This window comes from Oncorhynchus kisutch, linkage group LG5 (assembly GCF_002021735.2).
Source record: "Oncorhynchus kisutch isolate 150728-3 linkage group LG5, Okis_V2, whole genome shotgun sequence".
Taxonomy (NCBI): Eukaryota; Metazoa; Chordata; class Actinopteri; order Salmoniformes; family Salmonidae; genus Oncorhynchus; species Oncorhynchus kisutch.
This window is the reverse complement of record NC_034178.2, coordinates 44,469,737-44,485,658: the sequence shown is the minus strand read 5'-3', so window position 1 is coordinate 44,485,658 and position 15,922 is coordinate 44,469,737. Positions and strand designations below refer to the sequence as shown.

General features: G+C 43.7%; 1 protein-coding gene across 1 annotated transcript in view; it reads left to right on the top strand.

Annotated features, from left to right (window-relative positions):
- The window catches only part of LOC109891079 (solute carrier family 41 member 1), a 51,095-nt gene that overhangs the window by 27,198 nt on the left and 7,975 nt on the right, over positions 1-15,922 (top strand). The window contains exons 4-5 of the mRNA XM_031825138.1: positions 14,363-14,434; positions 15,128-15,272. Of these exons, the coding sequence (XP_031680998.1) occupies positions 14,363-14,434; positions 15,128-15,272 (217 nt within the window). The remainder of the gene's footprint in view (positions 1-14,362; positions 14,435-15,127; positions 15,273-15,922) is intronic.

Below are 15,922 nucleotides of genomic sequence, written 5' to 3'. Positions count from 1 at the left end.
AATGCTCTCCATCCAACCTCACTGAGCTCGAGCTGTTTTGCAAGGAGGAATGGGGAAAATTTTCAGTCTCTCGATGTGCAAAACTGATAGAGACATACCCCAAGCGACTTACAGCTGTAATCGCAGCAAAAGGTGGCGCTACAAAGTATTAACTTAAGGGGGCTGAATAATTTTGCACGCCCAATTTTTCAGCTTTTGATTTGTTAAAAAAGTTTGAAATATCCAATAAATGTCGTTCCACTTCATGATTGTGTCCCACTTGTTGTTCATTCTTCACAAAAAAATACAGTTTTATATCTTTATGTTTGAAGCCTGAAATGTGGCAAAAGGTCGCAAAGTTCAAGGGGGGCGAATACTTTCGCAAGGCACTGTATTTAAGACCCAGGTTTTGAAACTTTGGCCTTCCTGGATATAGCCACAATATTGTGATCACTGCACCCAATGGGTACAGATACAGCTTTAGAACAAAGTTCTACAGTATTAGTAAAAATGTGATCGATACATGTGGATAATCTTGTCTCTGTAATGTTTGTAAACACCCTGGTAGGTTGATTAAAAACCTGAACCAGATTACAGGCACTGGTTACAGTGAGAAGCCTCCTCTTGAGCAGACAGCTTGATGAAAACCAGTCAATATTCAGGTCCCCAAGAAAGTAGACCTCTCTGTTTACATACACTACATACATTATCACATACACTATCAAGCATTTCACACATATTATTTGGATACTGACTGTTAGCACTTGGTGGCATATAGCAAAACCCCAAAAGAAAATTGTTTAGATGTGCCAAGTGAACCTGCAACCACAACACTTCAATAACACTTGACATACGATCTTCTCTTAGTATTACAGGGATATGGCTCTGAATATATATATTCAGCAACACCTCCCCCATAAGCATTTCTGTCTCTTCTATAATTGTTATATCCTTGTATTGCTACTACTGTATCATCAAATTAATTATCTAAGTGAGTCTCAAAAATGGCTAATATATGAATGTTATCTGATGTTAGCAAGTGGATTTTTGGGGGGTTTCTAGGAAGACCAAACATTTAGAGCCGGATACACGTCATCAGAGCGCGCAACAAAACATTGTACTGTCTACACTCGGTTTGTTGTTAATATATATTTTTTAAATCATTAAATCGGTTTTAATCAGAACTAAAGTTTTGTTACTAAGGATTCCACAACGCAGTTAGCCTTACAGCTGGGACTGTAAGTTTGTGTTCCATTTTTTTGTGTGGATTCCGCGAGTAGTAGCTGGCTGTACGACAGACACCTGTCGTCATCGTGGGAAAGACTCATTGTTATCTTTTCGTAAAGCAACTGGTTGTTGTAAAGAGCCAACCTGGATAATAAGGAGATCCTGAGGGAAATCGACGAGTACCAACAGCTTTACGCTATGGAGGAACAACATACTCCATCATGGAAAGTTCCGACTACCTCACAAAATAACTTTAACCCGACAAAAAAAAGAAAAACAGATTCATCTACAGACACGGACAATTTAGTTACCGTTGAAGTAGAAGCTAGTGCTCTGGCTGGAATCCTTGCAACACTGGAAAAGTTGTGTGAGGAGGTAGCAGGGCTGAGGGGGAGTTTGGAGTTTAGCCAAAGTGAAATTCTCACTCTCCAAGGAGAACACAAGACAAAAATCACAAGACACAAGCCAAAATAAGAATCCACGATTTCAGCATGGATTGTCTACTCAGGGAAACAGGGTGATGAAGGAGTCGCTACTAGACATACAAAGTTGAAGCATGCGTGAAAATCCTCTAAATTTCTGGGATTCCTGAGGACGCATCCAGTAATTCAGAGGGCGTGATCAGAGAATTTGTGGAATCCGCCTTGATACTTCCTATAGAGACTGTAAACAAGGTGGCTTTCCACCGAGTACACAGACTGAGCCCAGAGCGACAATACTAAGAATCCCCGACCGATCATCGCAAAATGTGAACACCACCAACAAAAGGAGCTGATCAAAATCAGGGGAAGGTAGCTTAAAGGGACCAAATTCGGTCTCAATGACCAATTTCCAAGGGAGATAAACAATGGTCGTAAGAGACATTATCCGGTACAAAGGCAACAAAGGGAGAAGGGTAAGCTTGCCTTTCTCATTGTGGACAAACTCTTTATAGATGGACAGCTATTCCGAGACATCTCCATAACACCATGGCTGTACTAAAATCTACAGGGCCTTCAGGTTACGAAAAAAAGAGTATGGGAACTGTAAAAATATCTGAACACTATGAAGTGGATATGAACACACATGTACTCAATTTCATGCTCGCTTACACATATGGATTTATACATACACACCTGATCTTGCTCTCTTCTCTCACACTCTCTCTTCTCTTCTCTTCTCTTCTCTTCTCTTCTCTTCTCTTCTCTTCTCTTCTCTTCTCTTCTCTTCTCTTCTCTTCTCTTCTCTTCTCTTCTCTTCTCTTCTCTTCTCTTCTCTCTCTCTCTCTCTCTCTCTCTCTCTCTCTCTCTCTATTGTCGAGAGCTGTTTTATAATGTAATGTCTTTATTGTTTGTCTATGGTTCTCAATCAGAGGCAGCTGTCAATCGTTGTCCCTGATTGAGAACCATATTTAGGGAGCCTGTTTTCTATTGTGTTGGGTGGGTGATTGTTTTCTGTTGTGTGTCTGCACCAGCCAGAACTGTTTTCGGTCGTTTATCTTTGTTATTTCCGTGTTCATTTAATAAATATGGACACATACCACGCTGCACCTTTGTCCTCACCTTCTTCCACCGACGACGACTGTTACAGAATCACCCACCACCAAAGGACCAAGCAGTGTGGTAACGGGCAGGAGCAGCGCTATAAGGAGGAATGGACATGGGAAGACATTCTGGACGGCAAGGGTTGCTACACATGGGAGGAGATCCTGGCTGGAAGGGATCGCCTCCCATGGGAACAGGTGGAGGCAGCCAGGAGAGCGGAGGCAGCAGGTAAAGGGGGCCAGCGCTTTGAGGGAACACGGCTGGCAAGGAAGCCCGAGAGGCAGCCCCAAAAATGTGTTGGGGGGTAGGAGTCAGGTAGGAGACCTGAGCCAACTCCCTGTGCTTACTGTGGAGAGAGGTGGACCGGGCAGGCACCGTGTTATACCATGAGGCGCACGGTGTCCCCGGTGTGCAGGCATAGCCCGGTGCGGTACATAGCAGCACCTCGTATCGGCCGGGATAGAGTGGGCATCGAGCCAGGTGCCATGAAGCCGGCTCAGCACATCTGATCTCCAGTTCGTCTCCTCGGGCCGGGGTACATGGCACCAGCCCTACGCATGGTGTCCCCGGTTCGCCAGCACAGCCCAGTGAGGGCTATTCCACCTCGCCGCACTGGCCTGGCTACGGGGAGCATTCAGCCAGGTAGGGTTGGGCAGGCTCGGTGCTCGAGAGCTCCAGTGCGCCTTCACGGTCCGGTCTATCAGGTGCCACCTCCACACACCAGCCCTCAGGTGGCAGCCCCCCGCACCAGGCTGTCTCTGTCTCCTTCCTACAGGTGCTCACTCCAGTCCGGATCTGCCGGAGTCTCCCTCCAGTCCGGATCTGCCGGAGTCTCCCTCCAGTCCGGATCTGCCGGAGTCTCCCTCCAGTCCGGATCTGCCGGAGTCTCCCTCCAGTCCGGATCTGCCGGAGTCTCCCTCCAGTCCGGATCTGCCGGAGTCTCCCGTCCGTCCCGTGCTGCCGGAGTCTCTCGTCCATTCGGGACCCGTGGCTAGGGTCCCCAGTCCGAGGTCGGCGACAAGGGTCGCTGCTCTTAGGAGGCCACGGAGGTGGGCTAAGAGGCGGACAAGGACTATGGTGGAGTCCACTTCCCGCGGACAGACACCCACCCAGACCCTCCCCTATAGGTTCAGGTATTGCGGCCGGAGTCCACACCTTTGGGGGGGGGATATGTATTTGTTTTAGTATGGTCAGGGCGTGAGTTGGGTGGGTTGTCTTTGTTAGCTTTTCTTTGATTTGCTATTTCTGTGTTTGGCTGGTATGGTTCTCAGAGGCAGCTGTCAATCGTTGTCACCTAAGTGAGAACCATAATTAGAGAGCCTGTTTTCTATTGTGTTGGGTGATTGTTTTCTGTTGTGTGTCTGCACCAGCCAGAACTGTTCTCGGTCATTTCTTTATTATTTTGTTATTTTAGTGTTCATTTAATAAATATGGACACATACCACGCTGCACCTTGGTCCTCACCTTCTTCCACTTACGACAACCGTTACAGGGGTGGGGAATGGAATTAATTGTATTTTTTATTAAAATATTTCTTCTTGGGGGGAGGGCTGTGGGAGAGGTCTCGAATGGTTGAGGGACAGCTATTTGGGGAATTGTGGGGGATCTTGGAGGGTTCGGGTTCATGTTTTTTGGCCTGTTGGGAGACCTGTCAACGTGCCTTTGAGCAGGGCATAGACCCTGGATGCTTCTGTGTGTCGCTCTGAATGGGAGTTTGTTGGATGACTGGTATGATGTAGCTGTTTAGCGGCTTCAATGCTATAAGTATATTGTATGTTTCGTATATTCAATAAAGATTTTTTAAGTTATTGATTTCATGAACCTTATTTCTAAGGCCACATATAATAATATGGGCTATGTGCAGCCCTTTCCTGGGTAGCTTATTAGAGATAAACATATGAAAAGAGCAAACAAAGCAAAATAAAAAATATATACTTTCAGCTCTCCATTAATCGGTGTGTGTGAGGTGGGATTGAAGCTACAAACCCATAGGATTGGCTCTCTCATCCCTTCCAGGCTTCTGGGAGGGTGGACAATGAGCCTGTCATAGCAGATGTAAGCAATGTCCCAAAGCACTCTAGGAGCTTTCATGGCTGGAATAAGTTCTTTCCTCTTCTGGCACACAGCTTCAGGATAGTCCTCGTTGAGGAATATATACATTCCTCTCAAGTTCTTGGCTCTTTCCAGAACAGCTACCTTGTCCTTGAACCTCAGGAACTTGACCACTATCGGCTTAGGCCTGTCACCTGGGCTGGTGGTGGGTTTTTCAGTCCTGTAGGCAGGATCCACCTCAATCTTCCGGTGTTCCATCAATTTCTCAGAGATTATTTCCTCCACTTTGTCCTCAGACTCCATCTAAGTCCCAGAATCTCAGGATTTTGCAATTCGGTTGTTTTGCCTTGATTGTCCCTCGAGATGTATCCGTCATTGTTATCATGGATTCACACACAGAACTGATGTCCTCTCTCATTGACTTACAGTTTGCCGGCATCTTGCCGTTCTCTTGTTTCACCTCATCGAGCTGACCCTGGGTAGGTCACAGGGAAGATTGAACACAACAAACAGCAGGGATCTAGACAGCCACAAACCCGGGACAATCCACAGTCCCAGCCACAATGTCTAACCATGTTGCGGGCTGTGTTCAAGCCCTCAACAAACCCTGCTAGCTTGATAGGCAGCTAGCTAGCAGCTAGGCTAGCTGCTATGCCAAATAGCTCCTCAGACCTGGCCTTGGTTGGCAGGATCACTGGACAGAGTGTAGCAGTCCCAGCAACTGATGCCAAATGTGCCATGGGATCCAAATTAAAAAGTTAGCTTGCTACTGAGAAACTTTCCAATATACTTTCAAAACAAAAACAAAAAAATAATGGCACACAGAAGTCCCCGCTTGGGATAACATTTTCCAGAAGAATAAGGAATAACTTCAAAATGTAAGTATAATGTTTATTTATTAACCAAATTATGTACAAACTTTCATATGAATTTTGAATTAAAAAATGGAGTAACTGTTGCTTATCAGCCCGTTGTCAAGTTAGCTAACATGTCGGATGTGATAGCTAGCTAGCAGGCGATCTCATTCTGCTTATTGGCTGTTTAGAGATGAACAACTAAACTAACTAATCATAGATTCAGCAATATGTCAAATGTGAAGACCCATACAGTTTTAAAATCATGAAATGGTGAACTTGCTAGCCAGCTGAAGACATGTAACAAATTGTTTTCTTCCATTTGTTTTCAGGGACTGAAGTGGGCACCTGATCGCGTTTCACTCCATTTCATTGGCTCGGCAGGAGAAAACAGTCAGACAAGACATTTTAACAACATCTGATGAAAGACTTAGGAAATGCAGCTAGATGTGTTCTGTTCAATCTAGGCTTGCTAGCCAGCCTAGTTATTTGTTCATTCTGTTTTGCTAACTTGCCAGGTCGCAATTGTAAATGAGAACTTGTTCTCAACTTGCCTACCTGGTTAAATAAAGGTAAAGTAAATAAATAAAAAACTAGCTGCCTGCAGTGTTTGTTTACCTATCTAACGTTAGCTAACTTTATCTTGCCACCTTCCCTTCCAATATTGTGTTAATATTGTGTTGCACTATTGGGGTTGGTGTTACTAGTTAAAATTAGAGGCTAAGTTATTCTACTCTTACCTAAGTGAGGGACATTGTTGCGGCTTCAGCAACTTGAACCAGCACTGAAATTTGAGCAGTGAGGTTAATTTCTTCCCCCTTGTGTCTGCTTGTGCCAGGTTGAAGAACATCTCACCCTGACACCCTCCAGATGTAAAGAACTTGTCTGGAACCTGCCAGTCACCAGGATAATTATCATATCCCAGGATATTATGTAGGAGTGTGCAATATCACAATGTTAGATAGAAATAGATTCACCCATGTTATTGTTTATCATCCAGATTTGTCAGGACATTGTAATTTAGGAAGTTCATTCTAAAATACAGATGATTACAGTGATACAGTGATACAGTGATTTCTGTCCCAGGGGATTGCACTGTGTGCAAGTCTTCAATTTAGACCACAATTAATTGAATTTGTCCTATTGTACCAAACAAGTGTATGAATGTTGGAGGTTAATCTCCCTGTCCCTCACTTGGGAATGACTTATTTTGTACAATGGACTGTGTTTTAAGTACTCATGCACAGATACAGGAAAACCAATAAAAAGGTTAACATTTATTAAAATTACAAATGTTGATGTCTCCACATGTTTCTGGTTTTGAGGCTTGGGCATCTGGTGACCGCAGATCATCTGGCTAATCCCATGTAAGGAGAGAAAGTTATCAACACTATTACAATGCTGTATTTATTTAATTGAATAGACACTCGGTGGCCAGTTTATTAGGTACAACCATCTAGTAACGGGTCGGACCCATCTTTGCCTCCAGAACAGCCTGAATTCTTCAGTATCAAGGGACCTAACATGTGCCAGAAAAGCATTCACCACACTCTTACACCACCGCCACCAACCTGTACCGTTGACACCAGGCAGGATGGGGCCATGGACTCCTGCTGCTTATGTCAAATTCGGACTCTGCCATCAGCATGGCGCAACAGGAAGTGGGATTTGTCAGACCAGGCAATGTTTTTCCACTCCTCAATTGTCCAGTGTTGGTGATCGCTTGCCCACTGGAGCCACTTTTTCCTGTTTAGGAGTGGAACCCGGTGTGGTTATCTGGTGCAATAGCCCATCCGTGACAAGGACCGATGAGTTGTGCGTTCCGAGATGCCGTTCTGCACACCACTGTTGTACTGCGCCGTTATTTGCCTGTTTGTGGACTGCCTATTAGCTTGAACGATTCTTGCCATTCTCCTTCGACCGCTCATCAACTACTTGTTTTCCCCCACAGAACTGCCTCTGACTGGATGTGTTTTGTTTGTTGCACCATTCTTTGTAAACCCTAGACACAGGATGCCGGCCATTTCTGAGAAACTGGAAACCACGCGCCTGGCACCGATGATCATACCACGCTCAAAGTCGCTTAGGTCACTCGTTTTGTCCATTCTAATGTTCAATCAAACAGTATGCTTGAATGCCTCGATGCCTGTCTGCTTTATATACCAAGCCACGGCTACGTGGCGTACCATTTTCATGAACAGGGTGGTGTACCTAATAAACTGTACACCGAGTGTATATTCTTGTTTGATATCCATTTATATAATTATATTGGACATGTTGTCCTTTATCACATGCCAGTATTTGTTTTGTATCCAATGCATTTAGCTTACATTAGGATGAAGTAGCCTAGGCCTTCTAATCTATTTAGATTGCTTCATATCTCCTTTCAATATTAGTTATCAACATAACATGGTTTTATCTTAAACATCAGTGTCATTTAATAATATGCACAGGTGTGATAGTTGTATGAATTCATCATAATGCAAGCCTACTCATTAGAGAAAAAAATAATTTCTTACTTAGTCGGGGTCTCAATTCTTATAATTTTTTTCTTTCTTTCGATAACCCTACCACTCCCCTAATTGGAGTAAACTAATGAAAAACACTTAGGCCTCTACCTCTAGCTTACACACACTATATACATTTTACGGACACAATCTATTTTACATAAGTTATATGTAGTTTGTTTTTAGTCCTGTCCTCCTTCTACCCTCAACCTCTCCCATCTATTTCTGATGTCCATCCAGTTTGATTTCTCATGACCCACCTCAAGTCTTGAATCCGGCCTTGTTTTGCTTATCAGTTCATAAACAATGTACCATGGAATCGGTACATCGAATATCTCTTCCCAACTATTTTGCGATCGTTATGCACAGCTGTCCATTTTGTTAGTCCTGAAATTAAACTGCTATATTTTTTTATTTATTCCAATTTCCTTTAACCCTCTTAGATATTATCCTGACCAATGTGCCCTCTAAATACACCTCTGCTGTCTTCAACCAGGATCTCAGCGATCACTGCCTCATTGCCTGCGTGCATAATGGGTCCGCGGTCAAACGACCACCCCTCATCACTGTCAAACGCTCCCTTAAACACTTCATCAAGCAGGCCTTTCTAATCGACCTGGCCTGGGTATCCTGGAAGGATATTGACCTCATCCCGTCAGTAGAGGATGCCTGGTTGCTATTCAAAAGTTCTTTCCTCTCCATCTTAAATAAGCATGCCCCATTCAAAAAATGTAGAACTAAGAACAGATATAGCCCTTGGTTCAACCCAGATTTGACCAGCACAAAAATAACATGTGGTGTTTTGCATTGGCATCGAATAGCCCCTGCTATATGCAACTTTTCAGGGAAGTCAGGAACAAATATACTCAGTCAGTTAGGAAAGCTAAGGCTAGCATTTTCAAACAGAAATTTGCTTCCTGTAGCACTAAATCCAAAAACTGTTGGGAAACTGTAAAGTCCATTGAGAATAAGAGCACCTCCTCCCAGCTGCCCACTGCACTGAGGATAGGAAACGCTGTCACCACTGATAAATCCACAATAATCTATATTTTCAATAAGCATTTTTCTACGGCTGGCCATGCTTTCCACCTGGCTACCCCTACCCCAGCCAACATCTCAGCACCCCCTGCAACTTGCCCAAGCCCCCCCCCACCCCACCCCCCGCTTCTCCTTCACCCAAATCCAGACAGCTGATGTTCTGAAGGAGCTGCAAAATCTGGATCCCTACGAATCAGCTGGGCTAGACAATCTGGACCTTCTCCTTCTAAAATGATCCGCCAAAATTGTTTTGTATTTTCTGAGATCCCCCAAAGATTGGAAAGCTGCCGCGGTCATCCCCCTCTTCAAAGGGGGAGACACTCTAGACCCAAACTGTTATAGACCTATATCCATCCTGCCCTGCCTTTCTTAAATCTTTGAAAGCCAAGTGAATAAACAGATCACCGACCATTTTGAATCCCACCTTACCTTTCTCCACTATGCAATCTGGTTTCCGAGCTGGTCATGGATGCACCTCAGCCACGCTCAAGGTCCTAAATATTATCATAACCGCCATCGATAAAAGACAGTACTCTGCAGCCGTCTTCATTGACCAGGCCAAGGCTTTCAACTCTGTCAATCACCGCATTCTTATCGGCAGACTCAATAGCCTTGGCTTCTCAAATGACTGCCTCGCCTGGTTCACCAACTACTTCTCAGACAGAGTTCAGTGTGTCAAATCGGAGGGCTTGTTGTTCGAACCTCTGGCAGTCTCTATGGGTGTGCCACAGGGTTCAATTCTCGGGCCAACTCTTTTCTCTGTATATATCAATGATATGCTCTTGCTGCTGGTGATTCTCTGATCCACCTCTACACAGACGACACCATTCCATATACTTCTGGCCCTTCCTTAGACACTGTATTAACAAACCTCCAGATGAGCTTCAAGTCAATACAACTCTCCTTCCGTGGCCTCCAACTGCTCTTAAATGCAAGTAAAACTAAATGCATGCTCTTCAACCGATCGCTGCCTGCACCTGCCCGCCCTTCTAGCATCACTACTCTGGATGGTTCTGACTTAGAATATGTGGACAACTACAAATACCTAGGTGTCTGGTTAGACTGTAAACTCTCCTTCCAGACGCACATTAAGCATCTCCAATCCAAAAGTAAATCTAGAATTGGCTTCCTATTTTGCAACAAAACCTCCTTCACTCATGCTGCCAAACATACCCTCGTAAAACTGACTATCCTACCGATCCTTGACTTTTGCGATGTCATTTTCAAAATAGCCTCCCAACACTCTACTCAGCAAATTGGATGCAGTCTATCACAATGCCATACGTTTTGTCAACAAAGCCCCACATACTATCCACTTCTGCGACCTGTATGCTCTCGTTGGCTGGCCCTTGCCAAACCCACTGGCTCCAGGTCATCTATAAATCTTTGCTAGGTAAAGCCCGTCATCTCAGCTCACTGGTCACCATAGCAACACACACCCGTAGCACGCGCTCCAGCAGGTATATCTCACTGGTCATCCCCAAAGCCAACACTTACTTTTGTCATCTTTCCTTCCAGTTCTCTGCTGCCAATGACTGGAACGAATTGCAAAAATCTCTGAAGCTGGAGTCTTATATCTCCCTCTCTAACTTTAAGCATCAGCTGTCAGCAGCTTTACTGTACCTGTGCACAGCCAATCTGTAAATAGCACACCCAACTACCTCATCCCCATATTTTTACTTACCCTCTTGCTCTTTTTCACACCAGTATCTCTACTTGCACATCATCATTTGCACATCTATCATTCCAGTATTAATGCTACATTTGAATCGTTTTGCCTCTATGGTCTGTTCATTGCCTACCTCCCTACTCTTCTACATTTACACACACTGTACATAGATTTTTTAAATTTTCTATTGTGTTACGTTTGTTATGTGTAACTCTGTGTTGTTGTTTTTGTCGCACTGCTTTGCTTTATCTTGGCCAGATAGCAGTTGTAAATGAGAACATGTTCTCAACTGGCCTACCTGGTTTAATAAAGGTGACATTTAAAACATTAAAAAATATAAAAAATGTTGGTCTTTAATGCAGGGCCTACAGACAACTTACTATTGAGAGTAATAGTACAATACACCAGGTGCAATTTAAAATATGGTTGGGCATCAGCAGTTTCTCTCTTATATCAGTTTCTGACAGTCACTCAATTAGTCATGTCAACTAAAATGTTTAGATTGGTAGTTAGGCCATATTCACACTATGAGAGATGAAGGAGAGTCTGAGGAGTGGTGTGGCGAAAGAGATATCTACTTTTGAATTTACATTAAATCATTGCCTTACATTTCGTTGTGGCTGGCAATGCAACATTCTTGGTCCACAGCTCAATTTTTTATCAATATCATAAAGTCATTGTATGAGGTAAAAGCAAATAGAGACTGAAAACATTGATAATTCCCTTGGGATTTGCTTCTTGCCTGGTGGCTCAATACAGTCAAGCAAATAAAAATGTTTAGATTTTAAACTACGGTGATAATCTCAGAATGCAACAGGCTGTTACTACAATTACAGGTAATTCCATAAAACAAGTTTCAAATATAAGTCAAATGTCTGTACATTTCAGCTTTTTTAAAAACATGCTTAATGAAACAATTCTGCTTACACTTTGCTACTTAAAGGGGGGCAACTGTCGGGCGAGTGTTGTGCGAGGTAGCGGTCGAGACGTGACAAGTTCGCAACTTTACATTGCAGTAATATGTGTAGCCCAGGGTATTTTGCGAAAAGTCTAAGTGTGAAGGTCCAGCTAAATTAATGAATCATGGCCGAATACCGACCAGGGAACGTGCCCAGGGGCCTTGAACTCCAGTGGGCCCCCATTGATTTTGTTAGTCATTCAGATATGATATAACATGGCACTAGTTATTACAAAATGTGTAGAATTGCAGGAAGTGCAAATTTGCAATTGCAAAAAAAGAAACTCTGCCCCATGGCAAAATGAGTAGGAGAGCATAAAAATTGCTTTAAAACTGCAACATTTTCTCTACACCCCATGGCAAAATGTGTAGAATTGCAGGAAATTAACCTTGAAAAAAATACATTTCTCTCCACCATCAAGAGGGGGGCCACTAAAATGTTTTGCCGCAAGGTGGGGGGCCTAAAAGCTCTAGCCCAAAAGGCTATAGCCAGCCGTGGGAGAACCCTTTAAAGAACCCTTTTTGGTTCCAGTAAGTACCCTTTTGGGTTAGATGTAGAACTCTTTCCACACAGGGTTCTACATGGAACCCAAAAGGGTTCTACCTGGAACCATAAAGGGTTATCCTATGGGGACAGCCAAATAAACCTTTTGGAAACCCTTTTTTCTAAGAATGTATTCCTAGAACTATGTAGTAACTAAAATTAGTAGCTCACTGCTGCTATTAAGCACATCAATCCACACATTCCTTCCACTGGCTTGTGGGAAAACAGCCTGACAAACACAGCAGAATGTGATAAGCTTTTCCAGTTCTTTCCTGTCCTGACTTTTGAGTTGTGATGCAGGTGAATTGAGTGTAGGGCTCCCAGATATTGCTATGTTGGGTAACCCCCATTCCAAGACTGGAAGGAGGAAGGATGGATGCATTTTTTATGTAGCAAACTTTACTGCTATCCTTGCTGTTGCGACTTGGTGGCAGCCAGGTGACTTGAGCGTGTATGATCTGGCAGATGAACTGTGTATGTCATTTGTTTGGTGTGACATTAGCCTACTCCCGTTCCACCTAGAGTTATTGTTTTTCTTGGAGGATCTTGGCTGGCTCCAGTCGGCCACATTTCTTTCCACGGAATTACTAATTATCAACAGATTAAGATCACTGTAAGTTTCCTAATGAGCCTATCAAATAAAAAATGGTTGATCCCAGGGGCTGAGGCAGAATGCCATCCACATGACCACATCTCTGTCTTCTTTCTTATTTTGATCTGCTGAAAATTGTTGTTTTTGTTTTAGGGGTTGAGGAGATTCTGGGCTAAACACTCTCTCTCTCCTTTCTACAAACAGTTGTTTTCTGTAACTCTCTGTGATCCTTGCATTTGAGCCTAATTGACTATTGAATAATCATATTTAGTGGATGACGGCAGGCTGACAATACCGCATTAGCTACCACATAGTGTCTAGAGCCAGCCTACTGTAGGCTACTCTCTGACATCCATTATTGGCATGGTTTAATGTAAATGTTCATAATAAACGTAATATCTGCTATTCCTGCTCTCTTTCTCTCTAAGCCTAAAAGAGGGATGAGTGCTAGGCTAACAAAAAGATAGCGGGGTAGCTAGCTACCGTCATTTACTGTCACACACTAAACCCTTAGACACTGCCTTATTTCACCACCAGCTCATAGCCTTCAACAGCTGGGAAAACACACACCAACCGAAAAACAACCAAGGCTAAAGCTTACGTGACATTGTGGCCTATTCTGGCCTATTCTGGCTGAGCCCTTGCTGCCGTCAGCACGCCGTCAGTGGTGTGTGTGTGAGCATATGGTTTCTTTATTGATTGGGTGGCTGGTGTGTGTAGTGTAGTGTGACCTGCCCTGTCTCTTATCTCCCTGCCTTGCGCCCCCTTATCCACCATGCATCCAACTCCACTCATCTCTCTCTGTACACATGGGTTTGAAACACGGCCCCTGAAGGCTCACTCTTCCTCTTTCAACTTCCCTACCTGACTGACACAGATACAGACACACACACACGCCTCTGAGCAGAGTGGTCATTAGGCTCATAGCCTCTGACACACACTGTGCCTCTGTTGGATAGCCACTTGATGCTTGAGACCATGAATGAGAGAGACGTGTGTGTGTGTGTGTGTGTGTGTGTGTGTGTGTGTGTGTGTGTGTGTGTGTGTGTGTGTGTGTGTGTGTGTGTGTGTGTGTGTGTGTGTGTGTGTGTGTGTGTGTGTGTGTGTGCAGAGAGATGAGATAAGTGGAGTCGGCCACAGGGTCGAGGAGTCAGAGCTTCTTTGAGAATTGAACCCTAATTGTTCTGACAGAACCTAGGGCCTATGACACAGCGCGCACACACACACGTTTTCATGTACATGTATACATACTCAATTGTACAGATTCTCAGCTTTTGAAACATCATGATTCTGGTTACTTTTCCTCTTTTCAAACCGTGGCCAGTCAGACATAGTTGAGTGCTGTGGTCTTGGTCTCATGGTAATCTGTGTTATAGTTGTGTTGCGTTCTCTTACGGTCTCCTGCGTCTCTCTCTGCAGGCTAATATTGGTCAGATGGACTCAGCCAAGGACATGTGGAAGATGATCGTTGGAAACCTCGCCCTCATCCAGGTAAGGAACACTCTATGAAAGAAAATGAGAGCCGCACACTCTAGGACCTCAGATGCAATCATTTAATATCCTAATAACCAACGTTTCGACAGACAAACTGTCTTCATCATTATACCTTGATGAATACAGCCTGTCTGTCGAAACGTTGGTCATTAGGTTATTAAATTATTGCATCTGAGCTCCTAGAGTGTGCGGCTGTCCTTTTCTTTTTCAAGTGTTCTACTCCGCTAGCCAGCCTAAACAGGTGTGCATTTCTTTTGCACATGGAACACTCTATAACATCCCACCACACCTGCATGGAACACTGTGAAACAGAAAACCATTCAACACATTCTGAAACAAAACATGTGGAATGATGGAACACCGACATAAAAAAATCACAAAATAAGTCCAATCACGGTCCTGGTAAGGTGACATTTTGTTACCAGAACTGGACACAGTCAGATGTACAAGTGCTCTTATGTGTAATATTGGACTGGTTCCTGGAAGCCCCCTAATCCCAGCACTTTGGATCCCCGTCAGTCACATAACCTGCTAGAGGGGGTCACTGTGTGCTGGGTCAGCTCACCAGGGGGTTACAGTACTCACTCACACACACACACTAAGCCTCCTCAGGTCGAGGAGACCTTTACTACAGTGACACACACGTACAGTATAGTTTACAGTACCCCTTCTCTCTCTGCCTTCTCCCAGGTCCAGGCCACGGTAGTAGGGTTCCTGGCGTCCATCGCCGCGGTGATCTTTGGCTGGATCCCAGAAGGGAACTTTAGACTGGGACATGCTATCCTGTTGTGTGCCTCCAGTGTGGCAACCGCATTCATCGCTTCTCTGATACTAGGTACCACTAGAAGAATAACTATATAAATAATACTGTAAAAAAAATTCTGACTGTAATTGTTCATATGCACATAGTAACCCCAGATACGATTTAACCTCTCTAGGGTACGTGGAATGCTAACGTCCCACCTAACCAACATCCAGTGAAAGTGGAGGGCGCCAAATTCAAACAACAGAAATCTCATAATTAAAATTCCTGAAAACATACATGTATTATACACCATTTTAAAGATAAACTTGTTGTTAATCCCACCACAGTGTCCTATTTCAAAAAGGCTTTACGACAAAAGCATACCATGCGATTATGTTAGGTCAGTACCTTGTCACAAAAAAACACAGCAATTTTTCCAGCCAAAGAGAGGAGTCACAAAAAGCAGAAATAGAGAAAATGAATCCCTAACCTTTGATGATCTTCATCAGATGGCACTCATAGGACTTCATGTTACACAATACATGTATGTTTTGTTCGATAAAGTTCATATTTATATCCAAAAATCTCTGTTTACATTGGCTCGTTGTTGTGTTTTGCCTCCAAAACATCCTGTGAAAGTGCAGAGAGCCACGTCAAATTACAGAAATACTCATCATAAATGTTGATGAAAATACAACTGTTATGCATGGAATTAAAGATATACTTCCCCTTAATGCAAC